Genomic DNA, 27,012 nt, shown 5'->3' with positions numbered 1-27,012 from the left:
GTGTGTGTGTGTGTGTGTGTTTGCGCGCGCGTGTGTGTTCAGCAGCACATGCGCTCTGATCTCTGGCCCTCCCTCCCCTCAGCTGCCCCTTTCTCCTTTGATCTGACTAATGAAGAATAATAAATCCAGTGGCAGCGTTGGCCACTGGGTCCGCCCAAGTCCTAACTCAAACTGAACTGGGTACAGAGGAGGATCCGCAAGAAAAGAAAAGAGGGTGGAGAGGCGCGTGTGTCGGCGGCGGTGATGTGGGGTACTGGGGGTGGGGGTGCGCGTGGGGGTGGGGGGGAGTCGCCTGCGCATGGGCGACCCGGGCCGCTCTGTGGCCATCCAATCCGCGGAGAGCTGCGAGAAACCGAGTGAGAGAAAGCCCCGCAGCCCGCCGACCCCATGTCTCTTCGGCACCAGGCACCGGCCGGGCCGAGAGGGCGCAGAGCCGAGCGCCAGGCGCCGCGCGCACCCGGCGGGCGCGCAGAGCCGAGCGCAGGATTCGAATCGGCGGCCGCGGCCGGGTCCTCCGCAGGGGGCCGGCGCGGGGGGTCGGGGTCACCCGAGCTACTGGGAGGGGCGGTGCGAGTAGGGGAGCAGGCCTGGAAGTCGGCGGTGAGCAGGAGGCGGGAGTGGGGCAGGCAGTCAGGTAAGAGGCGCTCCGGGTAGTCTGGGGAAACCCGCCGCGGGCCGAGCCGACCTGCAACTTTCTTTTGGAGAGTTCCTCTCCCCGGGGAGGCCGAGCGGGGCGGGAAGAGGCGGGAGGCGGGTGGAGGCCGGTCTTAGCGGGAAGTGCCCAGCGACTGGCGCGCGGGACCTGGCCGGGGGTGGGGTGCCTCGGGGGAGCTCCAGTGCGCGCGGCGGGGTGCCGGGAAGGGGCGGCGGCCTCTGCGCGCGGGCGGGGGCTGCAAGGGGAGGTGGCGGGTGTGGTGGGGGAGCGGGAGGCGGGCGCCTGGAGGACTGAAAGCGCCGGAGCCTGGAGGGAGCGCGAGGGAGAAGGCGCGACGCCGGAGAGCCAGCTGCAGCCGGCAGTCGCCACCAGGGGAGGGCGGAGGCGCGGGCGGGAGGGAGGGGGCGTGCGGGGGCCGGCGCGGGGAGAGCCGAGTATAACTCGGCGGCCGCCGCGCGCCGGGGCAGTTTCGGGCACCCAGGTCTGCAGCCGGAGCCTGGCGGAGCCCAGCGGCCGCGCAGACGGACGGCGGGAGGCAGCGGAGGAGCGCGTCGCCCGGGCCGGGCGAGCCGAGCACGGACACGGAGGCGAGGGCGCGCGACTTGGCTTCGCCCTTCGGGCCAGCGCTCCTGCCCAGCCCTGCGCGCCAGGGTCCCGGCGACCTGCGGCACCGGCGCGCGCCCGACGGACAGGCGCCCGGGAAGATGATGATGATGTCCTTGAACAGCAAGCAGGCGTTCAGCATGCCGCACGGCGGCAGCCTGCACGTGGAGCCCAAGTACTCGGCACTGCACAGCGCCTCGCCCGGCTCCTCGGCGCCCGCGGCGCCCTCCGCCAGCTCCCCCAGCAGCTCGAGCTCCGCGGCGGCCGGGGCCGGCGGGGGCGGGGGCGCGGGAGGCCGGAGCAGCAGCTCCAGCAGCAGCGGCAGCGGCACCGGCGGGGGCTCCGAGGCGATGCGGAGAGCGTGTCTTCCAACCCCACCGGTGCGTATTTCTGCATAATCACCGCTTACAGGCACGTTCTGACAGCCCCCTTTATCTGCTTGATGTTTTTTTCATGTTGGCACAGCAAATCACCCCACACCTCCAACCAATTTTCCTCCCTCTCTCTTATGTATTCTGCGGGTCTTTCCTTCGTATTAATTTTTATGACCTGGGATGCTGCCTGCGCGCGTCGTGTTGTGTTGTGTTTGCAGGCTCACTTTCCTCCTAGCGCACTCCCGGCTGCTCTCGGCGGCCCCCCTGCTCTCCGCACCTGCTATTTCCAGGATCACTTATTATAACCGTCACCAGCGCTAGTGTTGCTACTATTATTATTTTAACGTTCTGGGAATGTGGTAGGCGCGCTGGAGGTGCGGAGCTCTGGGCCGCCGGTTCCGGAGAGAGCGCGCGCAATTCCCTGCTGAGCGTAATGTGTGCCTTTTACTTGCAATTGCAGAGCAATATATTCGGCGGGCTGGATGAGAGTCTGCTGGCCCGCGCCGAGGCTCTGGCGGCCGTGGACATCGTCTCCCAGAGCAAGAGCCACCACCACCACCCGCCCCACCACAGCCCCTTCAAGCCGGACGCCACCTACCACACCATGAACACCATCCCGTGCACGTCGGCTGCCTCGTCTTCCTCTGTGCCCATCTCTCACCCGTCTGCGCTGGCGGGCACGCATCACCACCACCACCATCACCACCACCACCACCACCAGCCGCACCAGGCGCTGGAGGGAGAGCTGCTGGAGCACCTGAGTCCCGGGCTGGCCCTGGGCGCCATGGCGGGTCCCGACGGCGCGGTGGTGTCCACGCCGGCGCACGCGCCGCACATGGCCACCATGAACCCCATGCACCAAGCGGCGCTCAGCATGGCCCACGCGCACGGGCTGCCCTCACACATGGGCTGCATGAGCGACGTGGACGCCGACCCCCGGGACCTGGAAGCGTTCGCCGAGCGCTTCAAGCAGCGACGGATCAAGCTGGGGGTGACCCAGGCCGACGTGGGCTCGGCGCTGGCCAACCTCAAGATCCCGGGCGTGGGCTCGCTTAGCCAGAGCACCATCTGCAGGTTCGAGTCCCTCACGCTGTCACACAATAATATGATCGCCCTGAAGCCCATCCTGCAGGCGTGGCTGGAGGAAGCGGAGAAGTCCCACCGCGAGAAGCTCACCAAGCCAGAGCTCTTCAACGGAGCCGAGAAGAAGCGCAAGCGCACGTCCATCGCGGCGCCCGAGAAGCGCTCGCTGGAAGCCTACTTTGCCATCCAGCCGCGGCCCTCCTCGGAGAAGATCGCCGCCATTGCGGAGAAGCTGGACCTTAAGAAAAACGTGGTGCGAGTTTGGTTCTGCAACCAGAGGCAGAAACAGAAAAGAATGAAATATTCCGCGGGCATTTAGGAGTCCCTCGGCCTCCCCCCAGGGACAGCCCCCCTCTGTTTTCCCTCTCCCTCTCTTCTCTCCTGCTTTTTTTTTCTTTCCACTTTGGCGACCAGAAACAATTCCAGTAAATGTGAATCCAGAGGAAGGCGGATTGGCGAGCAAGCCAACTGGCAAGTCACTGAGCCCAGGCCCGGGGAGAATGTGAAACGGTTTCGCAAAGGCAAGAAAAAGGCAAAAGAAGGGACCTGTCGAGTGGTAGCGAAGTTGTCCCTTGTGACCCCACTTTCCCCGGAAAAGGCACCTCGGCTTCTTCAGAGGGAGTCTGGATCTGGCTGTTTGCAGCAAGGCAGACGAGACAGCCTGTTAAAAGGCCGCGAGACTGAGCAAGTAAGATTTGTTTTTATTCTTAAAGACAGCACCCTTGTTGAAGTTGAAAAGTACACTTTGCAGCTATTTTTCAGAAATAGAATTTGATTCAGAACTGAAACTTTAAACTAGAGTGGATGCTTAATGGGATAGACATCTCTAAAGTATTTTGAATTTTAAAAAAAGATGGCAGATTTTCTGCATTTACACTGTATATTCTATACATATATATATATTTTTATTGTGGTTCTTACCCCCTCTTCCCTCTCTGAAGTGTTCAATGTCTAAGAAAGGAGTTGCGCCTGCTGTGTTCACTGATCTTGAAAGCTATTATTAGATTATTGCCGAACAACCCTCTGTAAATTATTAATTTATCTCTCTGGCAACTTAATTTTGTGCACATTCTAATTAATTAAACTTCTTTAGTCTAAAAATGGGGGGAAAGTATGGGTAGTGAAGTTCAAAAATATTTTTTTTTTTTTGCTGAGTTCACTGAATTTTTACAGCTTTCCTCTTTTACTGTGTTCCTTTTGGCCCATTTGTATATTCTCACTTGAATGAAGATTGTTTTTTTCTTTGTTTTTTGCTGGTAGTGTTCTGATTTGTGAGTCCACACTCAGTAATGGATGTCTTTATCTTGTAGATCTGATTCAGTGTCCAAAGTATTGTTTACTTCGTTACATATTTAATGGGGATTCCCACATTGTTTCCACTACACAGCTTTCTCACACACACACACACACACACACACACACACACGCTCATACCTCTGATGGTAGGGAAGTGAAACAGTTGGAAGCCTGTCATGCATCATTTTCTAATTTTGGGTGCACTTGCCTTTCCAGATTCTAAGATTTCACCAAGCTATTTCCATCCTCTCATTTCCCTGGCTTTGTTTACTACATTGTAACATTTCTAGGATCCTTCAGTTTTTCCTATTGGAGGTTTGTTTGTAGAAAAACTAATTTGAACTATAAGAAAGACAGTGCACTGCTTGTAAATTCACCATTGTTTGGTAGAATTCTTTCTGAACAAAAAAAATTAGGCACATGATGACTGGAACCTTATCTATTGTAAATATTTCATTCAAAATGACGCACATATAGATATATTCTTACAAATTTTGCTGTATTGCTGTTCCATTTGAGGCTCTCCGAAGTCTTCAGTTCTGTATAGGACCTGTTTTTTTTTTTTTTTCGTTTTTGTTAATAGATGGTTTATTTACTATGGTAATGTATTAAGTTATTTTTGGTGTTGTTTAATTGTCTTTCACTGAAGAGATGATTTTAATGTTTTATTGGCAAAGTATGCTGCTTTTTTCATTAAAATATGCTATTAAAATTAAATGGCTTTTAAAATGTGATGTTGTTTTAATTCATTTAATGAAAATTATTCTGATGGGGAATTTTTTAAATCAAAAGCACATTTTGATGGTTTACTAGGGAAAGGTTGTTCCTAAAGTCATACTTGGATTTAGTAGGGGCGGTCGCTCTAGGAAAATACAAATAACAAGGTTTATAGTGGACTATTAATAGTCAAAGTTCATCTCAGGATGCTTTGATTTTCTGCCCAGATGAGATCTTGATGTTTGTCTCCAGATACTTGGCTTGGAATACTTTCTCTAGATCTGCAATAATTCTGCAGAGAGAATATTTGTGAGTAGTGATACTGCGTGGGTAAAAGGAAGAAAGGAACTGGGCTCAGTTTTTCAGCAGCCCTAGGAGACCGGGTGTGGCAAAGACCAAGGCCTATTTGGGGGATTAGGGCACACTGATTGTGTCCTGGGGATGGCCCGCCAGAGTTCTCAGTTCAATCACCACTCCTGGGGAGCTGTGCCCCAAAGCCAGAGCAGAGGAGGAAGCATCTAGGTTACTGGGTTATGGAGTAAAGTACCTCCCTCCTCTTTCCCATAATCTCTGAGGAAAATCACATTCTGCAATAGGCGGTGTGGACCCAGCAAGCAGTCCTGGGTTGGTTCAAAATAACACACTTTTGCCCCCTTTTTGTGACTCACCAGAAACCAGAGTTACTGGAAGTCTCTCTACTGGTGGTGGTGCACAAAGAAATTTGGCCCATTTTCTTCTTCTGGTTCCAGTTTAAAGACATCTTCATCCATTTTAATAAATTTTGGACTTCCTACATCAGTTGAGCAATGTATTAGGTTTCCAGAGTTTCTTCTTCAGGAAAATTCTGATTTAGATGTTTACATTATTAATGATGTAAATATCACACAAATCTGTTGATCAAAGAAGGAACCAGATCATGCATGCTCTAAGGTAATTCTGATAACTTGATCTGTGATCCTTGCTATGGAACTATCTTGGGATGTTTCTTATTTTGAGGATGAGTTTATAAAATATTCCATGTGTCAATGAAAGCTGTTATAGTAGCTCAAGTTGGGATTAAATGTTGTTGGAATGCTGATTATGAATTTCAGACGTAACAAAAAGTTGGAAAAGTTGGATGGCTGGGGGAGGGGATTTCTTTTTCTATAACTAAAGAAGATACCTGAAGAAACAAGAAATCCTTGTGTCCATTTAGAAATAATTGCATCGATGTCTAAGGAGATACTGAAAGTTGTTTAAAAGAAAGTTGTGAATTCAGATATGGTGAGATGTTAATGATTTATTTTATTGTATGTTTTGGAGGCTGAAAGTGCATTCTCCCATTTCTTGGATTTTTCTTCCCATACTTAGATTAAGTTTTCCCGAAAGCCTTTTCAAACAGCCAGTCTCCAATCTCATTATAGTGAGTACAGATTTCAGCACCATGGATAGTAACCACAGGTGCCAGACCTCCTCCAAAGTGCGTTTGCCCACAGAATTCTAGCCAATGGAGAACTTAACTGCGTGCTTACTTTTTTCAAAGTGGAGAAAATAAAATAAATTGCTTGAATGTGTAGCAAGTCAGGTTGGATGATCTGGATAAAAAGTAAAGAAATAATACCTCCCCCTTTCCATATGTGGCTATTATCTAAGGGTCATGGATCTCTGTATTAAGAGAAAGGGGAGTTGTTTTCGGGGGGGGGGGGGGGAGATGGACAGGTGTGATAGTGGTTTCTTTTTACAACATTGGCATCTTTAAATGAAGGAAACAATCCTTGATTTAAGTAGGGGTTGAGGAATCTTATTTATAAATAAAACAGGTATTTTTATGTTTTGCTGTACATGGTAACTTGCATGAATATATATGACTGTTCAAGATTTTCATGACTAGAGTGACATAAAAAACTATTTACTTCAACAGCTGAGAATGAAAACCCATCTCTCCTTCCTTCCTTCCTCTCTTACCCCAATTCCCCAGGTGTTCTGTCTCCTTTGTTCTTAGACTTTTAAAACCATATGATATTTTAAATTCATCCTCTCTGTGTTATTACAAGAGTATAAATCTATTCTTCTTACAACATGGACATTATATCCATTATTTAAGGCTGCTTCAATATGTTGGTTTTATGGGGGAAATAGAATTTTAAAAGGAAATAAATTCTGAGTGTTTTTATTAAACAGTTGCAAAGAGACAAACCAAAGCAAACCAGAAATTTGGAGAGAAAAACTTAGTTTTAAAGAAGAAATTAAAGGTAAGACTAGAAGGAACTTCATATAAACTATTGAGAATTACCTATTTGGCATTGACTTTCAAAATCCTCAGCTGGGTAAATAGCAAAATGAGACTGAAGACCTTTTCAGATCAACCAAATCCATTGGCATTCATGACTCATTTCCTGATTTTTTTTCCCTCAAGGTGTACAATTGCTTTTTTATTGGAGAGATGTTGAATGAATTGACTTAGCAGCATACTCGTCATCCTCAATATGACTTTTCAGAACCATGTAGCTTTTAAAAAACTTCTCTAAAAGCAAATGGTCCAATATTTTTGTTCAATGTGATCATCTGAAACTAAACTGAAATGGAATAAGTGATGAACGACAAAGGTCATGTAAGGCTTTGGCTAATATCTAAGTATACTCTACACCATCTGGAATGGCGCTCCCTTCCTATATTAAAACAGTTGGTCAAACTTTTATCAGTTAAGTTTCATTGACATAATGGGGGGAGGGGAATATGGAAATATGAAAAAGTAAATGAAATAATTGGGATTCATATACAATATAATACTATCTTATTTTCTATAAAATATATTTTAAACAAATAACAATCCACAACTTTTTACTATCCTCTTACATCAAGGACAGAAATGCTGGGACCTCTCTTTGTTACAAGAATTGAAATTTGGGTGGTAAAAATGCTTCTTTTCAAACTTTAAATGAATCAATTCATTTTGATCTAACTGTTGGGGAAAGTCTTGAGGGGATGGTGGAAAAAAAAATTAAGTTCATGAGGTTTTTCAAGGCACATTGTTCATAGGATGAAACTCAATTTTTCCAATTGAATCATGACAGGAAGTTCAGAAATTCATCGTTTCAGCTGTTTGGTGAAAACAATTTATATTTCTAGGTAAATTGATCCACATTAGAACTCAAACATGCACTTCACTTTTCAGATGGCTTTGGAGGGAAGGTCTGTCACAGAATAAGGGGGGGGGTTGATTGGTATCTTGATAAGACAAAAAGGAAGACAAAGGTTCCCAGATAGTTATGATGATAGAAATATTCCTGAAGTCTACATTTGTCAGGGGACAGATTTATGGCAATGAGGATAAAATCACTAAATTTTTCCTGCTTTGCTCCTTTAAAGGAGCCATTCCCAGTACTGAAAGGCTATTATGAGTGAATTAATAAATTACACAGCGAATTATTAAATCCAGATAATTACAAGGAATAAGTAAGTAATCATTAGTTATCTCAGCTAATTACTGTGGGTCAGAGCCAGCCAGAATGTGAAATCCTCCTCGGGAATTGAAATTAACTTTGCACAGTGAGTCTCTCTGCTTGACATCCCCAGTCTGTAGGCACATGGCAGCTCCCTTGTGAGTCAGTCTTTCTATTTAACTTGGAGAGAATAGAAATAAAATTAAGTGGCGATGTGATAATAGGAAGCTGCTCAGAAAGCAAACTGTGGGTTTTATTCTGTACTTTCAATGCCTGGAGATGAAAAGCTTTATTTACACCAGTTTCAAAAAATGTAAAGCACTCTTGTTGAGATGGGCTCCCTGAACACACACACACACACAGACACACACACACACACACACACGCACCTACAGTCTTCTAGTGTGACAGATCAACAGCACATGAATAAGGTTCAAGAAGAAAGAAGAACAAACGTTTTAAGGTTTATGTGTGTGTGTATATGTGTGTGAGAGATGGGGGGGCAGCAGTGAGAAAGAAAGAAAATGAAAATATTACTCTTTGCTTTCATCCTACACCATGGAAAGCCTGTCGAAAAGTGCAGCCTGGTCTAATAATGTTTGTTTTGTTTGGGTAACAATATGCTTTCATCTTGCCACAGGAAAAACCAGCCTAGTGCAAATGTCGTCTCTGGTTGCTCTTTCACCAGATGCTTCAAGAACTGATGTCACCTTTTTTTTTCCCCCCCTTCATATAGCATCACTTTCTGAAGCCAGATCTCACTGCCCTCTCTCTCTCTCCACTACTCCCCCCTCCTCAAAGGGCAGACAGCCAAGCTCAGTGCCTGTTCAAAAGTGTAAAATGCATCTGTGTGATGTCCTGATTGTGGGTATCACAGGGCTGGGAAAAACTGGACATAGGCAGAAAACTGCTGTTAATATATTGAAATGAGGGGGATCTAAGAGCTTTTTTTTTTATCAATTGCAATTAGATGGACAGTCTTTCGGCTCATTCCCTGCTCTAGTCTGGGATGATAATAAAAATTTAATGAAGCCTGGGACGAGCAGAGAGCTCTGTCTAGGGACCGTGGAATAGAATATTTTAACTGTACATTTATACCAACTGTCTGGCTTCAAAGACGTGACTGCTTTTAATCTCGAATTAGAAAACCACAGACTTGAAATTAAATATTAGATACCCTCGGATCTCCTTCCTTTCTGAAATATTGTCACGACTGTTTTCCTCCATTGGCCCGTAACACACATATCGTAGGTCTCCAATTACATGTCCGTGAATAATAGATGGCTTTGATAGGGTGCAGGATTCTGGTGCTTTTGTTTTTTTTTTTTTTTAAATAGAGTTAATGCAATATTAATTGGCCGTAGATGTTATAAGAATGCACAGCCCCCTTTTCAGGAACAAATCGATGAGGTAGGGATGTAAGAGAGAAGCAAGACGAAGGCGTCTCTCAGCCTAGGTCACTTCTCTGTGGCAGGGACCTTCTTAGAGCTTTGGGTAAGTGAAGAGGGCCCCTGAGATCTGGGCTTTGGGGCTCCGCAGCCCGGAGGGAGGCCTGAGGATGAGGGCGGAGGGAGAGAAAAGGGGGGGGGTGAGACTTGGGGATCACCCAAAGGCTCTCCTAGTTGTTGTTTTGGAGGCCAACCCTTGGGCCCGCCTGGGTGGCTCTGGGGGACCACGGTCCCAGCCCCAGGCTTCCCACCGCGTTGCACAGCCGGCCTGGGGTGCCAGCCAGCCCCAGCGCCTCGCTCCTCCAGCTCGGGTGCGCTGTGGTGAGAGGCGGTTGGGACAGGTAAGGGGGGGAGTCCACGGGGCTGGAGGGTCGGGAGGGAGCCGTTCGCTGGCGCTGGCCTGGCCTGGCCCCCTCGCGGCCGCCAGAGCCTGGGGGAGCAGGCGCCTCGCCAGCCGCGCAGCCAGGAACCCGCAAGAAGGAGGCCGGGGCGCCTGGCCCCCTCGCATTTTACTAATCACGTCTATTTAAATTCTAGCGCGGTCCGCCGCACTCTCGCTGGGAAAGCTCTGGAGAACTGGACCCATCAATTATTCTGAAAAAAATCCCAGACTACGTGAGGCTTCCAGCCTGCGGGAGGGAAGCGGCGGGAGGAGGTGGAGAACCGAGTCCCTACCCCGCTCCCCTTCGCGCTGCCCTCCCCAGCCTGGTCCCCTCGGTGCGCGCTTCCCTTCGGGGTCTGGGGCCCAAGGGAACTGGTGCGCGCCCGGTCCAGGGCTTCTTGCTTTTGTGGGCCCGAAATGGAGGTGGCGCGGTGGGCTGGGACCTGGCCGCGCTTTCCCTGCAACCCTCTCGGGAAGGTCTCAGTCCCGGACAGACAGACGGATCAGGTGGATCATGCTGCCCCGTACCCCCTTCTGTACCCCCCCCCCACTTTCTGCCAGGGCTGTGGGGGCTGCTTGGCGTGGAGCAGTGTCTGCTCAGCTCTCCGTGGCTCCACAGCCCTGCAAGAATGGGACTTTGGGGACCTTCTAGTTCAGAGGCCTTTTAGGAACCTCGATTTAAAGTCTCAAGCGTGCACCGCCCCCTGTTCAGGCTCCAGGATGCCCCGAGGCCGCGCAGCCAGCCCAGCGCGCAGCTGGGGCGCTGAGAGAACGCGTTAGCGCTCAAGTAGGTAGGAGGGGAGCAGGGCTAGTAATTACTGCCCGCCCCCCCAGCCTCAGCCGCCCCCACCCGGTCTGGGTCTGCAGCCATTACTCCAGCTGTCACTTGGCGGAAAGCAAGCGCCCTCCCCCATCCCCACACTTCGCAGCAGCTCGCTGAGGCCAGCGCCCCCCTCGCTGGACCGGCCCACAGCCTCAGAGTGAGGGGTCTTCACATTTTGTCCTAATTTTTCATAAATGCAACACTTCCTCGCCCCTTTTCTCCACGAACTTCTCATTTTCTGGAACCGGGACGCACCAAGTTTTATTGGTGTATATTGTTGAGTCGCGTGGGGAGGGTTATGGGGACAAGAGGATTCTCTGATGAAGCCTGGTCTGGCAGCCTCTGGGTTTTTCTAAATAAGTGGAGGCCCCAAGAAAATGGTAACTGTGGAGCCAATGTGTTTGAAGGAAGCACATGCTGGCAAATATGCCAACGTGCTGCATCAATGGGATTTTATTTAAAAATACAAGTTGCTGGTGGGTTTGTAAATGATTGGAGCCTCGCAGGGCAGTTTGTTCTCTCAGAAGACCTGGGAGACTCCACGCTGGGCTCCCCGAGCGAGGAAGGGTTAATGGTCCAGCTTTTCCTGTGGGCCGCCGGCATCTCTGAGCACTTTGGCTAAGCTGGGTGCCGGCTGGCAGGTCTCCATACATAGAGGAGGTCCTGGTGTGGGGAGTTCCTGGCCTGCAGTGTGTGGCCACGGGGAAGGCAAGAGAAGGGAGGGGGACAGGCGATCCCTTTGGAATAAGGTCAGTTTGCTCCAAATTCAACAGACGTTGGGCAGGACACCCAGGGAAAGGCATCCCAGAAAGGCCATGAGTCTGGCCCAGAAGAGTAACCTTCTCTGTTCCGTCTCCACCTCTTGCCTTTCCAGCTATAAACCCCAGGGCTTCCATTCCTTGTCTGCAGTGGGGGGTGGAGAGGGTAGAGGTGAGGTGTGGGACGGCCTGTGAAGCTGCCAGCAATGGCCCAGCACTCGCTCCCTCACACAGGCCCAAACCAGCTCTGTATCTTAAAGGTGAGCAAAGAACCTGCTGAGACAAACCCATTAACCTCCTGGAGCAGATGAAGCTCCGCCTGAGACTTCAGGGCCACAGACCGTGAAGAGAGGTACAGATCCCCCCTGGCAGCTTTTGCGTTTTTTTTTCCTGGCAGCTCCCCATTGGGGTAATATCCCTAGGGGACTGTTCACTAAGCAACACTCAGGTACACTCGGAGCCGTCCCAAGCAGTGTGCCTTGGTGAAAGTTGCCGCACTCACTCAAAACCTCTCCTCAGTCTAACCAAGACCCGTGATTCCCCTGGGAAGGCCCTGGAGCTTCACCTCCAAGCCTGTCCTCTGTCAGGTTGTGAGGGCGCGGGGCAGGCTTTGACATTTCACCACAGGTGTCCTTTGCGCTGAGCCCAAACGCTCAGGCTTTCGGCTGAGGACCTCCGGCCGGAGGGTGAAGCCTCTGTTTCTCCCCAGAACACACGGGGGCCGGTCCTGCAGCTGGACTCAGCTGGGGTGATGGTCAAAATTAGACCCAAGGTTCTTTTGGGAATGAAGGCTCAATACTGAAGGTTCTGGGCTCCCAGGGACTGTGTAGTGGCTTCCAGAAGGGCAGCCTCGCCCACTGCTTTGAAAGTCTCAGTTTTGGTGCAAACTTGCACGTTCTAACAAAGGATGCTGGAGCGAGCTCACCTTCCACCTCACCTGGAGCCGGATGGCAGGCACTGCTCCAGCCCACCTCCAGAGCTTTCCTCTCTGGGGGCGGGGAGGCGGGGCGGTGCTCGTGAGAATGAGAATGCCTCCGTGAGGATTTCTGATTCCTTTGGAGAAAGAAGTCGGTCGGTTTTTTTGGTTTTTGTTTTGGGTATTTTTTTTGAGGACCTTGGGGTTCACCCCCTTACATTAAGTCTCAAACTTCCCTGAAATGGGCCTACAGGGTCAGGCAACTTGCACTTCTGCATCAGCGTTTCACTTTGCAGCCCTGTGAGCTTTTAATTACAGTATTGTCAGAGGGGCCCCTTCTTCCATTTCCTAAATCGTTTCATTGATTTTTTTTTCTCATGCTGCTTCCTTTTCAGTAACACTTATTTTTTTTCCCTGGGATTCACTCAGAGTGTAGGAGGTGAACAAGAAAAAAAGAGCCGGTCTGAGCCGGGGCGGTGGTTAATAGGAGAGCGCTCTCCGCTTTTCCCCAGGGAAAGGGGAGGTGCCAAGATGACCCCATGGGCCCCTCCTTAACGTAGACCGTGAGGATGCAGAGAAGAGAAAGAGGAGCTATAATAAGATAGAGGGGCTGTCTTCTAGAAAGGGTGGGTTGGGGACCAGCCAAACCCCATTCAGCCAGGGATTCTCCATTTGCACCAAGGAGAGACGACAAAGTACCTAGATAACTGGTTACTACTGTAAAAAAAATCTCAGAATTCCCTAAAGGAGACTTGAACTCTCCTCCGGGGGGGTTGAGGGGGTGGGAGAGAGGTAAAGCATAAGCCCATCAGGCTCTCTATGCTGAAATGTGGTGAACCCCACTCCTCATTCTGGAAAACTCAGCTGTATTTCCCCTTAAAACCAGGAGAGACCAGAGACTACAGTTTCATGATTAATTTTGTTGTGAACTCTAAGTTTTATTTTTCAGAAATCGTTTTTACCACCCAACTCTGGCGTCAGGGCAGAGTATAAACAGCCAGTGGAACCAGAAAGGTGCAGGATTTCACTGTCAGATAAACTGTGAGCTGAGGCTGCTCTCCATATGGGGCTCAAGTGCTGCAGAATCCTGCACTGGTGGGTACAAGAAATGTTCAGATGCTTCTTGCATGTTCTTTTAGCACTACAAGTGAATGCCACTGGGAGGAGGGTAAGCAGAGGGAGTGGACAAATTTAATGGAAGACAACAATTGTATTTATTGTAACCCAATTGAAAGCCACTTCATAACTCAGTAATGGTGCTAAGAACAGCCTTACTCGCCACCATTTAACTCCTGGTCATTAGGTATCAGTTACTGCAAGATGAAATGAGTTGATTGGTCCAGACGAAATCTCTCTGATGCTCAAACCTCATCCTTCCATTTCCTCCATGCTCCCCACCCTTCTCTGTTCTCCTTTCTCAAGTGCCTTGGGTGAGGAGACCTTAGAACCTGGTGTCACTGCCTTACTGCTCTGAGAGGCAGTTATGCTTGACTCTCCTGCCGCTGAAAGGCTGAGTTTATGTCTGTAAAAAGCCACTGACAAGCCTAAGATGGATGGTTCCTCAGGTTTGTAAATTTCCTCCCCCACACACTGTTTGCCCTCCTTCAGGAGAGGATGCCACCCACAAGATGCAGCTCTGAACAATATTGTCAGAACAGCCTGGCATTCACCGCTGCTGCTGATGCCCAGTGGGGGTGAACGAGTAGAAAAGCTGGACACAGGTAACACAACATTTCTTCCAGATTCCTTTGGCCAGCAGAGCATGAGTAGGCTGGAAGGAAATCCAGAGTCAAACCCTTTCCTACATTCTGATGACTTGAGGAGAGAAATTCCTAATGTATGCACAGAAAAGAGCCCCGGGAGCTCTCCTCCACTCACAGCTGGGGAGGAAGCTATTCCAGTTCCTCCAGCCTGTCCTTTCTGAGCTCCAGTGTTTCCACCTCCTTTCTCCCATTCTCCACTACTAGAATCTGACTTCTGTGCAGAGCTGGGAAGGCGCGCTCAAGCAACACCTCGAAGAGAGGATCTGAAAAGTGATAGCTGGAGCTTGGATGCAATAAAGTTTCTTGTGACAGAGTGATGTGGGGCTGTGTGTTGAGGAAGCCCAGAATGTGGGTTTGGGGCCAAGCAGAGGACAGACTTGCGGCTGTTCTGGGGGTCGCGGTGAGTGTGAGCTGCTGGCTCCTCAGGGGGCTGGGGCTGGATGCTCTCCCTTGGTGAACCTCTCTGCCCATGTGAAGCAGAAGCCAAGGACATGTTCACTCTTTTGGTTGAAGAAGCAGCACACGTCGACGCTCGAAGAGATCCTATTTACCACCTAAACACACTGACTTTTAGATGGAAATGCCATCAGTTGTCTCTGCCCCGCTCTGCTGCGGATCTATTAATCATATCCACAAGGATTGCCAAAATGGCAGGGCGCTCTTCGCTTTTCAGTTTATACAGAACAGAATCATTTACATAAAGTCCTTAAGGCAAATAACTGTTGGGGCTCTAATTTATATCTGATCGAAAATTAGCCGTCATTATGCGCTCCATTAGCAGCGTCTTTAATGTGCTTCTAAGCACCATTTGTCAAGCGGCTTGTTAATATCCTTCAAGTCTTTAAAGTTGAGAGCTCATTAAAGAGTGCGCTCTGTTATTGATGTAATTTAGATGAGTTTGGAAGAGCAAGTGCACCATGCCTCGAATGGGCAACCTCCAGAAGCCAGGGCAAAGGGACATTTGGTGACCAAGTTCACGCTCCGTGATTTCCCAGGAGCCTTTGCACTTCCTTGACAGCAGTTGTCTGGGTCCCAGGGAGGGGTATTCAAAGGCCTATCCCTGACCTGGGTGTAAGTTATTCATTTCTCTGGGAAAACCTATGTTTATTGCCAATGCACGCTTTCTCTTCTCCTCAGTTCTGATGGGCCATGGCTCAGTGAAACATACCAGAAGAGGTGGGGATACAGAAAATGAGACCCTAATCTAAAGACCCTTAGGAGAGAATTAACCAGTTTTCTTCTCATGCCCCCTTCACACTCCCATGCCTATGAAGTGCCTATTTGTTTACTTCCCGAGGTCTGTCCTCTTCCACAGGGCAGAGGAAGTAAATATCTATTGCGAAAACTGTAGGCCTGAAGACAAGACACACACACCACCCTTGATCCTATTTTGACGGAGGTACAGTCAGCCCGCTTAATTATGTACATATTATTACATTATCTATCAACCACCCCATCAGAAGAGCATAAAGGCCAATAAATTACCTCAGTTATTTATCTAAAAATCCATATATTTTGTCATTTTCTTTCTGGAGGAGATTATGTTAGTGTAACACAATAAAGAAAACCATTAGCACAGCCAGAAAATTGCAACTGAGTGCAACAATAATTCCACTAGCAGGAATAAATAACAGTTAGGAAGCTGCATTCGCCTGGATTTTCTGGTGGGTTGTCTCAGCCTCCTTTTGATTCAAGTCTGGAGAGTATTTGGGAATCTTGCCATGAGACTCAGTAAGAATCTGCACACACCCACCCCCCACACACTTCTAAATCTTATGAGAAAAGAAAAAAAAAATCCAAACACCATGATTTTTGAATGCCACTTGTCTTCCTAGGGTAAATTCACTCCCACCCCAGACCTTCTGGGAACTCAGATTCATGCAAGGTAATGAAAGACATTAGGCATTTTATTCTCGCCTCTAAATTTCCAAGATTCTCTCAGTCTCAGAAGCCTATACGGGAAGATGTCTCGACTTTATCACATTGAAGTAAACATAAGAGCACAAGTTTTGGAACTGGACCCGCCTCTATCATGGGTCCACACACCTCCGAATAGTCCCTAAAGCCACCCTAAGTCCCGCTGAAAAAATAATCCCATTTTTTTCATTGGTTGAACAGCTTATTCTTGCTCTCCACACCTTAAAAGAGTTCATTACACACACGGGGGAAGAGAAGGCAGAAAGAAAGATATAATAAGATCAATCTAAGGACATATTGAGGTCATATAACAGCACAAATATTCTCAAGTGCTCGGTATAATGTGCAGTGGGGATTTTGGGCAGTTTTATTGTGTGGTAGGGCCCTCATCTCAGTTGTTTTTTACAGGATTCCTCCAGGCTAAAGTAATAAAGCGAGTAATTAGAATGCTAAAGACAGATGTAAATAACAGGAATGAGACAGCGGTGACAGATGAGCGGCTGGGTCAGGAGAGAGCCCAGTTGGTGGAAATGACACCCCTGCCTCGCTCCTGGTCCCCTCCCCCACCCCGTTGCCTTTTTTCTCTTCCGATTGCGCTTCCCTCCCAGCCTTGGCCCGAGGCGGCCGGCCGGGGACGCACCGGTCAAAATTGCATTCGGAGGCGCGCGGCTGCGGTCTCGGGCGGAGGCGCGGGGGGCGGCCCGGGCCTCGGAGCCACAGGCTGGTGCCCAGATCGGAGGCGACAGGAGGCGGGTGCCACGTGGGCACCCCGGGGGCCTTGGGCTGGGAGGGGGCGCTTCCAGGCATCCTGCACCGGGAGAGGCGCAGTGCCCACCCCCCACCTGTACTCGTGTCCCGCACCCCCGCCTGCGCCCGGTTATGGCCTGAGGGGGTCATGAAGGTCTGGTTCCTGCAGCGAGTCCCTCCCAGAAAGCGCAGCGCAGTGCAGGGCTGGACGCCACGTCGAGGGCTCCCCACCACCCCAATCTAGCCTGATGTGAATGTGCAGGTTACCCCGTCCCAGAACCCCGGGGACTCAACTCCCCAGGCCTTTTCACAAAAAGACAGAACAGCAGCCACGTGCCTCTCCTTGGCGGACCCCAAAGCTCCTGAACACTGACCGCCAAGGCCCTGGTAAGCGAAGGAGCAGCCGCTCTCAGCTACTGGCCCGAGTTTGGAGAGGTGATGACCTACCTCACCCCTGGCTTGGATAGATTGCAGACCAAGAGTCAGATCTGATTCAAATCTAGTAACAGGTCCTGTAGTCCCCCAAACTCCACAGATACCTTCATGTTCTGGAGCCCCTCTTATTCCCTGCTTAGGGAGCCTGGGTCCTAAAATTGGGGCCTCTTTGAAGGTTCATTGTGAGGAGAAAGCCAACTTTCTGGAGCAGGTGGGGCCAAGCCTGCTGGACAGAAGTGACGGCCATGGCCTTCCTGGTTTAGCTGTAGAGCAGTAAATGCCTTTTTTTTTTTTTAAGCAGCATTACTCTTCAGATTACTACACACACACCCCCAAATATTCCCCCCTCTCCCCAGGCAATGTTCACTCTGGGGGTGAGGCCAGGACCCAGAGACTGTAGGTCAGCTGAGGAATTCTGCAGTGCCTCTCTCACGTATCACTTCCTGGGCTATTAACATTCCCAGGTCCTCCAGTGGAGGCCAAAGGCTATTCTTGCAGACTCTCAAAGAAGGCTTGTCAGTGAGGCAACATGAGAAATATGTGCTTATCAGTTCTGATCAATATCTGAAACCTAATCAATACATGTTTTTTCATCATTTATATCCACAAAGCAGTGGATACATTTCTCACCTGTTCCCTGCTTGATTCAGACTGATAATCATTTTGTGTTGAGCTATTATTTTTTCAACAACTGTCTTTTCCTTACAGAGAAACTGGGAATTGTCTGCAAAGTCACTCTGTTTATTGACGTAATAACACACTACAACTGATGTAAGTTCTAGGTGTTCATGGTTGACATCACTGTCATGGAAGTACATAAAACTCACCACTTCAAGTCCAAATCTATCCTTCACCACAGCATCACCCCCTTTTCCATGATTTACCCCTCTCCCCACACTTCCTCCTGCTAATTGCTAATTGTTCTTATAGTGTGAAAGTTTATTTTTGTTTTACTTACTTCATCTCTTTGTTCTCTCTATATATGACCCATAAGTGACATCATACAGTGTCTTTTCTGTCTGGCTTATTTCACTGAGCATAATTCCCTTTAGGCTCATCTATGGCAGGGTTTCTTCTTTTATTTTTGTTTTTTAAAGAGCTGAAGGATATTCCAGTGTGTATATATACCATATCTTTATCATTCATCAATCCATGGGCATTTACATCATTTCTGATTCTTAGCTACTGTAAACAATACTATTATAGACATGGATGTGCATGTATCTCTTCAAATTAGTGGGGTTTTTTTTTGTATCTTGCAGGTAAATATCCAGAGTTGGGATACCTGGATCATAAGGAATTTCTAATTTTTATTTCTTGAGGGCTCTCCATACTGCTTTTCCTTGTGGCTGCACCAACTTACATTCTCACCAAAAGTGTGTAAGTGTTCCCTTCTCTCCACATCCTCTCCAACAACCAGCTTGTTGTCTCTTGGGTAATTGTCAGTCTCACAGATGTAGGGTGAGATTTCATTGTTGTTTTCATTTGCAATTCCCTACTAGTAGGAAATGCCCAGTGTCTTTTCCTGCACCTGTTGACCACCTGCATGTTTTCTTTGGAAAAGTGTTTTTTTTTTTTTTTCTCCAGATTCTTGCAGAATGTTTTTGAACTTGCTGGGGATGGCACTATCCCACTTAGGTTCTGAGGTCAAATCTACAGGTCAGATTTTTGAGGGCTTCATTGTCTATATTTCATGAGAGTAAGGATTTCAGATAGTCATGGCCAAAGAATAGCTCTCTTTTCTAGAGGAAAAGTGTATCCACATTGGTGGTGATGATGAGCGATCACCATAGAATTTATGGAAAATAGGTAGCTGCTGTGCCTGAGATATTTTTCTATCTCTAGTAGCTGGAGCCTGATCAATTATAAAACTGAATTGGGTGAAAACTGAATAGGGTGTAAAACTAATGCTTATACAGAAACATCCTGGGTGAATGGATAAATTTCTTCTGTTTTTGTGTAGCCTCTGGACTAGAATTTATGTCTAATCTGGGATTTTGATCCAGTCATATTGTTATGGAAAGCTGCTGTGGGCTGCATGCTGAGGGTCTGGAGACTTTCACTCAGGAACATAGCAATGACTCTAGACACAGAGCACTAGGGTTTATTTTAAGTGATGGAGCAAGTGCCAGAGCTCCAGGGAGACCCCTTTAGAAGGAGGCTCCCTGATTAAAGCCTTGGCTTGGTTTTTATAGCGATCAGGGCCTTTAACAAGAAGCAAACAAGACAACATCACAATTGGTCAGTTTCCTTTTTGTACTGCTGGGGTGGTGTTTCTCTGGCGTCTGTTGTACATGTGTCATCACAGGTCATATGGTCAGAAAATAGAGGCCAAATTCAGCCAGAATTGGGGATTTTTGTATCTAGTGTTATAATGAGCCCCCCTTTGTGCATCCCTGTTGGTGGTTCTGCACATGCCTCATCATCCAGCTCTGACCAGTTTGGACTCAAGGTCCTACAACTTCTTTCTTCTATCCAAGGGGACCCAATATGCTGTAAAAATAGCTCAAGAACATGTATGTCACCAAAAGTGTTACTGATAGAAACAATGGGTCAAAGAAATTTATGATAGTGCCTGTCTCACGATCTCTGATCGCATGTTTCCCTCATTTTCCCATAAGAAAGCATCACCCATTTGACTAAGCGCCAGGCTGATGCTGCTGGCAGCGGGGAGGTGCTGGGAGAGGAATGTGTCCTGGAGAAGGTGATACTATAGGTGTGTGGTGAAGCCAAAGGCTAATGAGAGGAGACGAGGAGAAGCAGGAGGTGGTGGAAGGTGTTAGGCAGAGGTGGTGTCAGCTTGGACCACCTTTGCAGGAGGCAAGAGCTGGCTGACTTTTTGGTTTCCTTTTATCTCTGTGATGGGCCTTTGCTTTGTGGAGAAATCCTTTCTGCTACAGAAAGTTCAGCTGTTAGTTTGGGATATACTAGTGGGTAATGAACCAGCAAATAGCAAAACAAATTTTCAATGAAACCGAGTAGAAACATTCAATGTGCATGATGTGAGAATAAGCTTTATTTTATGAAACTGGAGGTTTGATGTGTTAATAATCAATATATTTCAATTTTAGTTCTATTTCTATTGAACTATGGTATAAAATGTATTTTTTATTATGTGTTTTAGACAGAAGCACTTCAAACCATCATTGTCTAACTCCTTCTCACACTATGTCCTGAGGACTCCTTCTGGGTTAATCCAGCTCTTCGTGGTTTATCGATTGCTTTTCTCATTATCACTTATTTGTGTCACTTCTTTGCTGCTTCTTTAATGCGTCCTGGTATTACCAACTTCTCATGTGGACACATCTTTTCTAATTGAATTTCAGTTTCTTCCCAGATGTGTGTATTAGACTGTTTTGTATACTTCACAGCCCCTGATGTGGCTGTGTGTTCAGGATACTTCATGGAGCCCCATATGTAGACGGGCTAATTATGTGCTGAACAAAAGCGAGTGAGATCTCAGCTCTGCAGCCACTTTTTCAGGGATGCCTTTCTTAACTTGCTCCCTGCCTTTGCTCTGGGCTGTCGCTGGGCGCTTGTGGCACTCTGTAATGACTTTGTAACCCTCATTGCAACTTGAATGTTAGTGTTTTTGTGTTTGGGTGATTTGTTTCCTCCAGCAGAGTGCAACTTTCACCAGAGTACATCAGATTCGTCGAGAAAACGTGTCCCTGGTTTAGACCTTGGTACATATGACCTGTTGGTAAATATTTGTTGACTGACAGATGGGTTCAAAGACCTCAAGGATGACCTAGAGCTCTGGCTCTGACACAGGCAACAGGTTCCTTTTTCTTGCTGTCAGAAAGGGGTTTTACTAATGATTGTGGGATACCAGGGGAAGACTCACAGGTGATGATTTGAGGAAACTGAGATTTTGTCTGGTGACATCATCTTGTTCTTTTTCTTCGATTATGCTAACAGCACGCTATTTTGCTTTGCCTGTACCTGGCTACAGGCAGGGGCCCATGTGGGAAATAGCTATGTGAGTGACATCTCTGCAGTCTTTCAAAAACTGTTATGGAGAAAGTGGATTGTGTTGTGGGAGGTTCTGTGTGTGACCTTACATAAGACCTTCCTCTTAGAACTCCAGAGCTATTTCTCCTTCTTGATAAATTAATAGTTCTCCTTTTATCAGGTAAATGAGAGCAGTTACCCCTGTGATTTCTCTTTGCCTTGACTGACAGTCTATGGCTAAGAATTGGGTTAAAATGCAATAAGCATATACATATATATATATATATATACTTGAATATTTACCTTCTCATTCTCTAGTTTTTTCTAACTTGCTTTTAGTTGTTAGTGTTTTAATTTCTTTTGCATTTTGTGCTTTCTAGTTTTATTATGAAGATGTCAGCCTACCTTCACTTTGGAGTTGGATAGACTTGATAGAAATCTGAACAAATTTGGGCATTATTCCTTCCAAATTATGTGATCTTGGGAACAAAGCTAGTCTTGTCTTGTTCTCATTTGTAAAATGAGACCAATACTATCCCCTTCGTTGCTTTGACTATTATCTGAGTTCCTAACACAATGTCCAGCCCATTTTAGGCTCTCAGAAAACATTAATTCTTCCTTTCCTTTTGTTGTGTGTAACTTCAAATATTTTTGGATGGAGGTAAGTGGGATCCTTGATAATCAGAGAGCGTTTGTTGTGTTAAATATTACATCTGCTCTCTTTCTCAGAAGATGGGGAAAATGATCTTGTTTCTCTCACTTGCTTTGTTTACCTAATAATTGTTACATTTCACCAGAGATAATTATTTATAATATTAATGTATAAATTATTTGAAGATGACAGTTTGAGAATGTCATTTCTAGTTTCAGTTGATCAGGTTTTTGTACTAATCACATAAAATGTAGCCTTTTACTAGTATTTTAGATATAAGTTTATCACATATTTCTTGAGGAAATGGGAGATGAAATAATTCACATTCTATGCTATTCTAAGTGGTTACGGTATATCTAGGGAAGTAAGAAACATGATTTGTCAGCTTTAGGGGTAGAACGCTAACATGTAAATAGTGGCTATTGTAGTAGATTGCTAAGATTGAAATGCAATCACCCAGAACCTGTCAGGCAGTTACATCAGTTTTTCCAGATCAGGTTTTTCCAGAACCTGATCTCAGAAACCAGCCAAATAGGGCCTCCCCGGTGGCTCAGCAGCTTCGCGCTGGGTTGCGAAGCTGCCCGCAGCCTCTGCAGCGCCAGTTCGATCCCCGGCTGCTCCCCGGCTGCTCCCCGGCTGCTCCCCGGCTGCTCCCCGGCTGCTCCCCGGCTGCTCCCCGGCTGCTCCCCGGCCACCGGAGGAGGGTCCCAAATGGTGCGCAGACCTCTCCTGCCGCCTGCTGCTCCCCTCAGCAGTGTCCTTCAGTCCTTCAGTCCTTCAGTCCTTCGGTCCTTCGGTCCTTCTGCCTGCTCTGCTCCCCGCTCTGGCTCTGGTGAATTCTCTCACCCTCCTGCGCTTCTGACTGTACCCAGTGCTTGTATAAATAAATTAAAAAAATTTAAAAAATCTAAAAAAAAAATACTCTATTGCTGGCACACATGAAAGGTTAATAAAAGGTTTATTAAAAAAAAAAAAAGAAACCAGCCAAATATCTGGGATCTAGGAGGTTGATAACCTGGGAATGAGAAGCCAGATTTGATGTTCCAGGTAGGTGGGAATTCAGCAGGTAAAGAAAGCAGGTCATTCAAAATATCCCATCAACAGAGATGACCACAGCTCAAAAGTATGTTCTGAAAGTAACAATGATTTAGGGAATTCTGCTGCTGTCTCTATGAGTTGAGAGAGATATAAAACCCCGATATTCCCTTTATGGGCTGCTTTTCTTCGCTGAGATTCCTGGAAGTATTATGTTAACTGGTAAACTGAATATATAAATTATAAGTTTAACACACTGTTACTGAGTCTCTGGTATTTTGAAAGATGCTGGGAATGAAAAACATGTCTTATCCTTAAAAAATTTACTCTTGTGGAGAGAAAGGCCTGAAGAACATGATGAGTGACTGATGTGAGCCCGTGGAAGTCAGTCTGGTCTGCTGTGGCAGCAGGAAGTTGGAGCAACGATTTATATTTCATCAAATCATGGTTAATACAACCCATCCTTCCCTACACCTCTGCAACCCATATCTGGATCGACACAGGCAGAATGAAGACTTTTAATCCCTTGGAGCCTATTTAGTTTATGTAAAAAATCATAATAATTTGCTAAAGTTAAGTGGAGAAAGGAGTAAATTTAGTGTGTGTGGGGGGTCGCCCTTGACCTTCACATGCATTTACCATTTCAATGAATGCACTTGCAATATATTTGCTTGATAATTTTACGTTGATGCACATTTATTGTAAACACTCTCAGGTTAATGAAAGCCGTGCTCTCTCCATTATCCCTTTAATGAGAATAGGTTCTTCCTATTGGTTTCTAGGAATCTGAGTATTAGAAAAACTTTTTATTCCTTGTTTTGCTAAGATGATATGGTTTCATTTTTAGAATCAACATAGTTTTCAGAAATTTAGTAGGTGGCAAAGTAGACAAAGTTTCCTTTTTACTCTCTTTGTGCAGTTAGAGGAGAGTATTTTCTCTGCTCCTGCTTCAAAGATGTTTTGAAATAGGGGTACAGGTGTGCTGTGGCCGTCCAAGGATATCTGTTCCCCAGCGCCTTCCTCTGCAGTGAGCACATTGAGCTTAGAGGTTCTCTTATTGTGCCTCCTCGCTTTCTTCTGCATCCAGGCCTGTCTCCCCTTCTACAAACACCATTGCAGTTCTCAGACTCCTTCACCCTCTTGCATTCTAGACCCTCCAGGCTGTGCCACTAACTGGGAGGCGTCCTTTCCGCAGCACCGTCAACCCTATTCACCATCCTCCTTATATTGGAGCACACTGACAGGCTACCTCGTTCACCATCTAGCGCGCTCCGGAGCTCCAGGGTCTATATCTGTATATGTGTCTATATCCTGTATATGTGTTATATGCCTGCATTATTCTTTCTAAAAATTCTGAAGGATCTTGTTTGGCCCTTTGATGAACCTCCATGCCTTACCAAAATCTTTCTGTTTAGAATCCCCTGCCTTAGCCCTACTAACAAGCACTTTTAGTAGCAGTCCAACTTTCACATTCATCCATTTTTGGGATGCCAGCTGGGGGCTACTAAAGGGACAGCTCCTTCTAATCTGGGTTGTCTATATCCTCCAAGTGGAAATGACCGGCTTCTTCCCTAGCCTTTCCCAAAATCATTCTCCTTTTGTCACATGTAAGCGATATGGTCAACATTACACATTACAATGACTGCGTGTCTGCAGCTAGGTCAGTAGAAAGCAAAAACAGATGCAATCAATTCTGTCATCTTTGGGGGGCTCTGCCAGTATGAAGGGACATAATTGTACCTGTTCATGAGGTCTGCATGGGCCAAGGGGCTATAAGACCAATAAATACCCAGCAGGTGAACACATTCATTCAATCCCCCCATTGGGAACTGAAAAAGAGGGAACAGTCCTGACCCAGAGCATCTCCCTTGACCATAGTGGGCACCCTTCTGGTGTGAGGGGAACTCATTCCAGTATTATTGCTGGGGGGCAGTGAGGCTTGCCGAGCCCCCAAGGCCTCCTCAGGAGGGCACTGGGCACAAGGAAGGGATTCCGCACCTTGGGTTCAAGGCTGCATCTGGTGTGGGTCTCCTTTTCCTGGGCCTCTCTGTGACCCCTAGGGAAGGGGATGGTTGGTCCCCTTCCCTCTGTGCCAGCAAATGGGCTTCTTGTTTCTGTACCTGCTCCTGGGGTTTTTCAAGAGAATTCTCACTTCCTTTCAAACGGGCTTCTACTTCCCCAGATCCGATTTCTAGAAGGCAACCTGTATCTGCTCTTGCAGTTTCTGTAGCTACTCCTGCAGTTGTTTTTTTTTTTAAGATTTATTTATTTATGCATACAAGAACCGAGGTACAGCCAGAGGTGTGGGGGTGAGAGGATTCACCAGAGGCAGAGTGGGGAGCAGAACAGACAGATTGACTGAAATACACTGCTGAGGGGAGCAGCGGGTAAGACAGGAGAGGTCTGCTGCGCCATGTGGGTTGCTCCCTGGCTGGGGATCGAACCCCCTGCGCCACCAGGAAGGCCCCTACGTAGTTTTTCACCAGATATTTTACCTTCTTTTAAACCAAACAGCATGTATACCAACATAACCACGAACATGCCCATAAACATAAATCCAAAATTCACATGTGGGTTCCAACTCTATACCCATATAACCTCCAGCAGCATAAACATTAGTTCGTTGATACCAGATTTTATACTTGTCAACCCAGAACCTATGATAGAAAAAGCAGAAGAAACAGGGGGTAGAGAGGAGGCTGAGCTACCCAAACTGATGGTTGAGCCCATGGCCAGTTTCAATTTTTTTTTCTTCAAATTTCCTGCCAGGTGTCTTGCAATTTCTCTACGCTTCTAGGAGAGGACCCTTGGGCTGGTCAAGCATGGGTGTCTAGTCTCTTCATGGTTGCAACTAAAATAGGATTATGGGGGGCTTTAGCCATTCAAGGACAGTGCCCAGTAGAGAACAGACTATGGTCTGTGGGTTCTTCACCAGCGCGCTCAGTTGCAAGACCACTCAGGCTCAGGGTAATAACAATAATGGGGTTTACTTAACAAAGAGGGGAATCAAAGAGTTACTCAGACCACAAATGGCCAGCTCACTCACCTCAGATAGTGTCCATTGTGTCCCGCAGTCCCAAGCAAAAGGTCACTCATCCTAGATGGTGCTGTCCTGCCAACCAGGGCCTGGGGTGCGTAGCAGCTGGCAGGAAGCAGCCCAGGAGCCAATTCACCGCAGCTGGAGGTGCTCACAGGTGGGGCCTCTGATGAGGCCACAGCAGCACTAGCCACAGTCTGAAGGTTTGGACGGACAGCACCAGGCGCTGGACCAGACATCAGCGGTGGCTGCAAAAGCATGGAGTGCTGGTCACCTGTCCCCAGTGCTGGGCAGCACTGACCAGTAGTGCTGGTCACCCAGTCACTAGGAGGCAGCAGTGTCAGAAACACCAGTGTTAACAGCTCTTTGTGAGTTGTTGGCCCACACAGCCACCAACAGTTCTGACACCATACCCGGGGCCCCTTTCAGGCGATGTCAGAGGCAGGACAGGAGCAGGGACAGCCACTGGGCCGCTGCGAAGCTCTTCCACTTCTTTCTTCCAAGGTCGCTTGCCGGATGCTGCTGCTCTCTTCCTTGGATGCCAGGAACAGAGCGGGAGGAGTCTGGGCCTCCCAAGATGGCTCCAGCCTTATATCCTCCGCCAGGGTCCTCCCACCCAGTTGATTCCTGCCTGATTGGCCCATTTGCAGTTCTAAGTGGCCGATTGGACCATTTTCTCCACCGACGCCTGAGGGAGGGGCTGCCCACAGGCTGCAGCTTCTGGCGAAGGTTTTCCCAGTGGCTCCCGCTGCTCCTGCACAGTGGGCGGGTCATTGCCAGTTTTGCCCTTTAGTGCACGCTGCACGGCCCTAATTTTCAGTGTCACTTTTATTATTTGCACAATGTGTCAATTGAATATTTTGGGAAAATGCTGCTTTGGGGAGATAAACAGCTACTTCACGCTTTAGCAACTGTGGTTGTGGACAGTGATGCTTTTGCAGAGATGAGAATCTCAAGGTGTCCACAAAGTTAAGAAAATGACAGCATGTCAGTAA

At 47.7% G+C, this 27,012-nt stretch overlaps 2 protein-coding genes across 2 annotated transcripts in view; one reads left to right on the top strand and one right to left on the bottom strand.

Annotated features, from left to right (window-relative positions):
- Positions 1-1,359: 1,359 nt before the first annotated feature.
- POU4F2 (POU class 4 homeobox 2) lies at positions 1,360-3,034 on the top strand (the record flags this gene model as incomplete). The annotated part of the gene is made up of 2 exons (XM_084246181.1): positions 1,360-1,638; positions 2,093-3,034. 2 exons carry the CDS (start codon positions 1,360-1,362, stop codon positions 3,032-3,034), a joined length of 1,221 nt encoding a protein of 406 aa, XP_084102307.1.
- A 23,408-nt stretch (positions 3,035-26,442) lies between these two features.
- Positions 26,443-27,012, bottom strand: part of TTC29 (tetratricopeptide repeat domain 29) — a gene marked incomplete at both ends in the record, with an annotated part of 162,481 nt that continues 161,911 nt past the window's right edge. The window contains one exon of the mRNA XM_084245598.1: positions 26,443-26,771. Within this exon, the coding sequence (XP_084101724.1) occupies positions 26,443-26,771 (329 nt within the window). The remainder of the gene's footprint in view (positions 26,772-27,012) is intronic.

The sequence above is a fragment of the Talpa europaea genome (genome assembly GCF_964194135.1).
Source record: "Talpa europaea genome assembly, chromosome: 10".
NCBI classification, from domain to species: Eukaryota; Metazoa; Chordata; class Mammalia; order Eulipotyphla; family Talpidae; genus Talpa; species Talpa europaea.
This window is presented reverse-complemented; position numbering and strand designations above follow the sequence as displayed.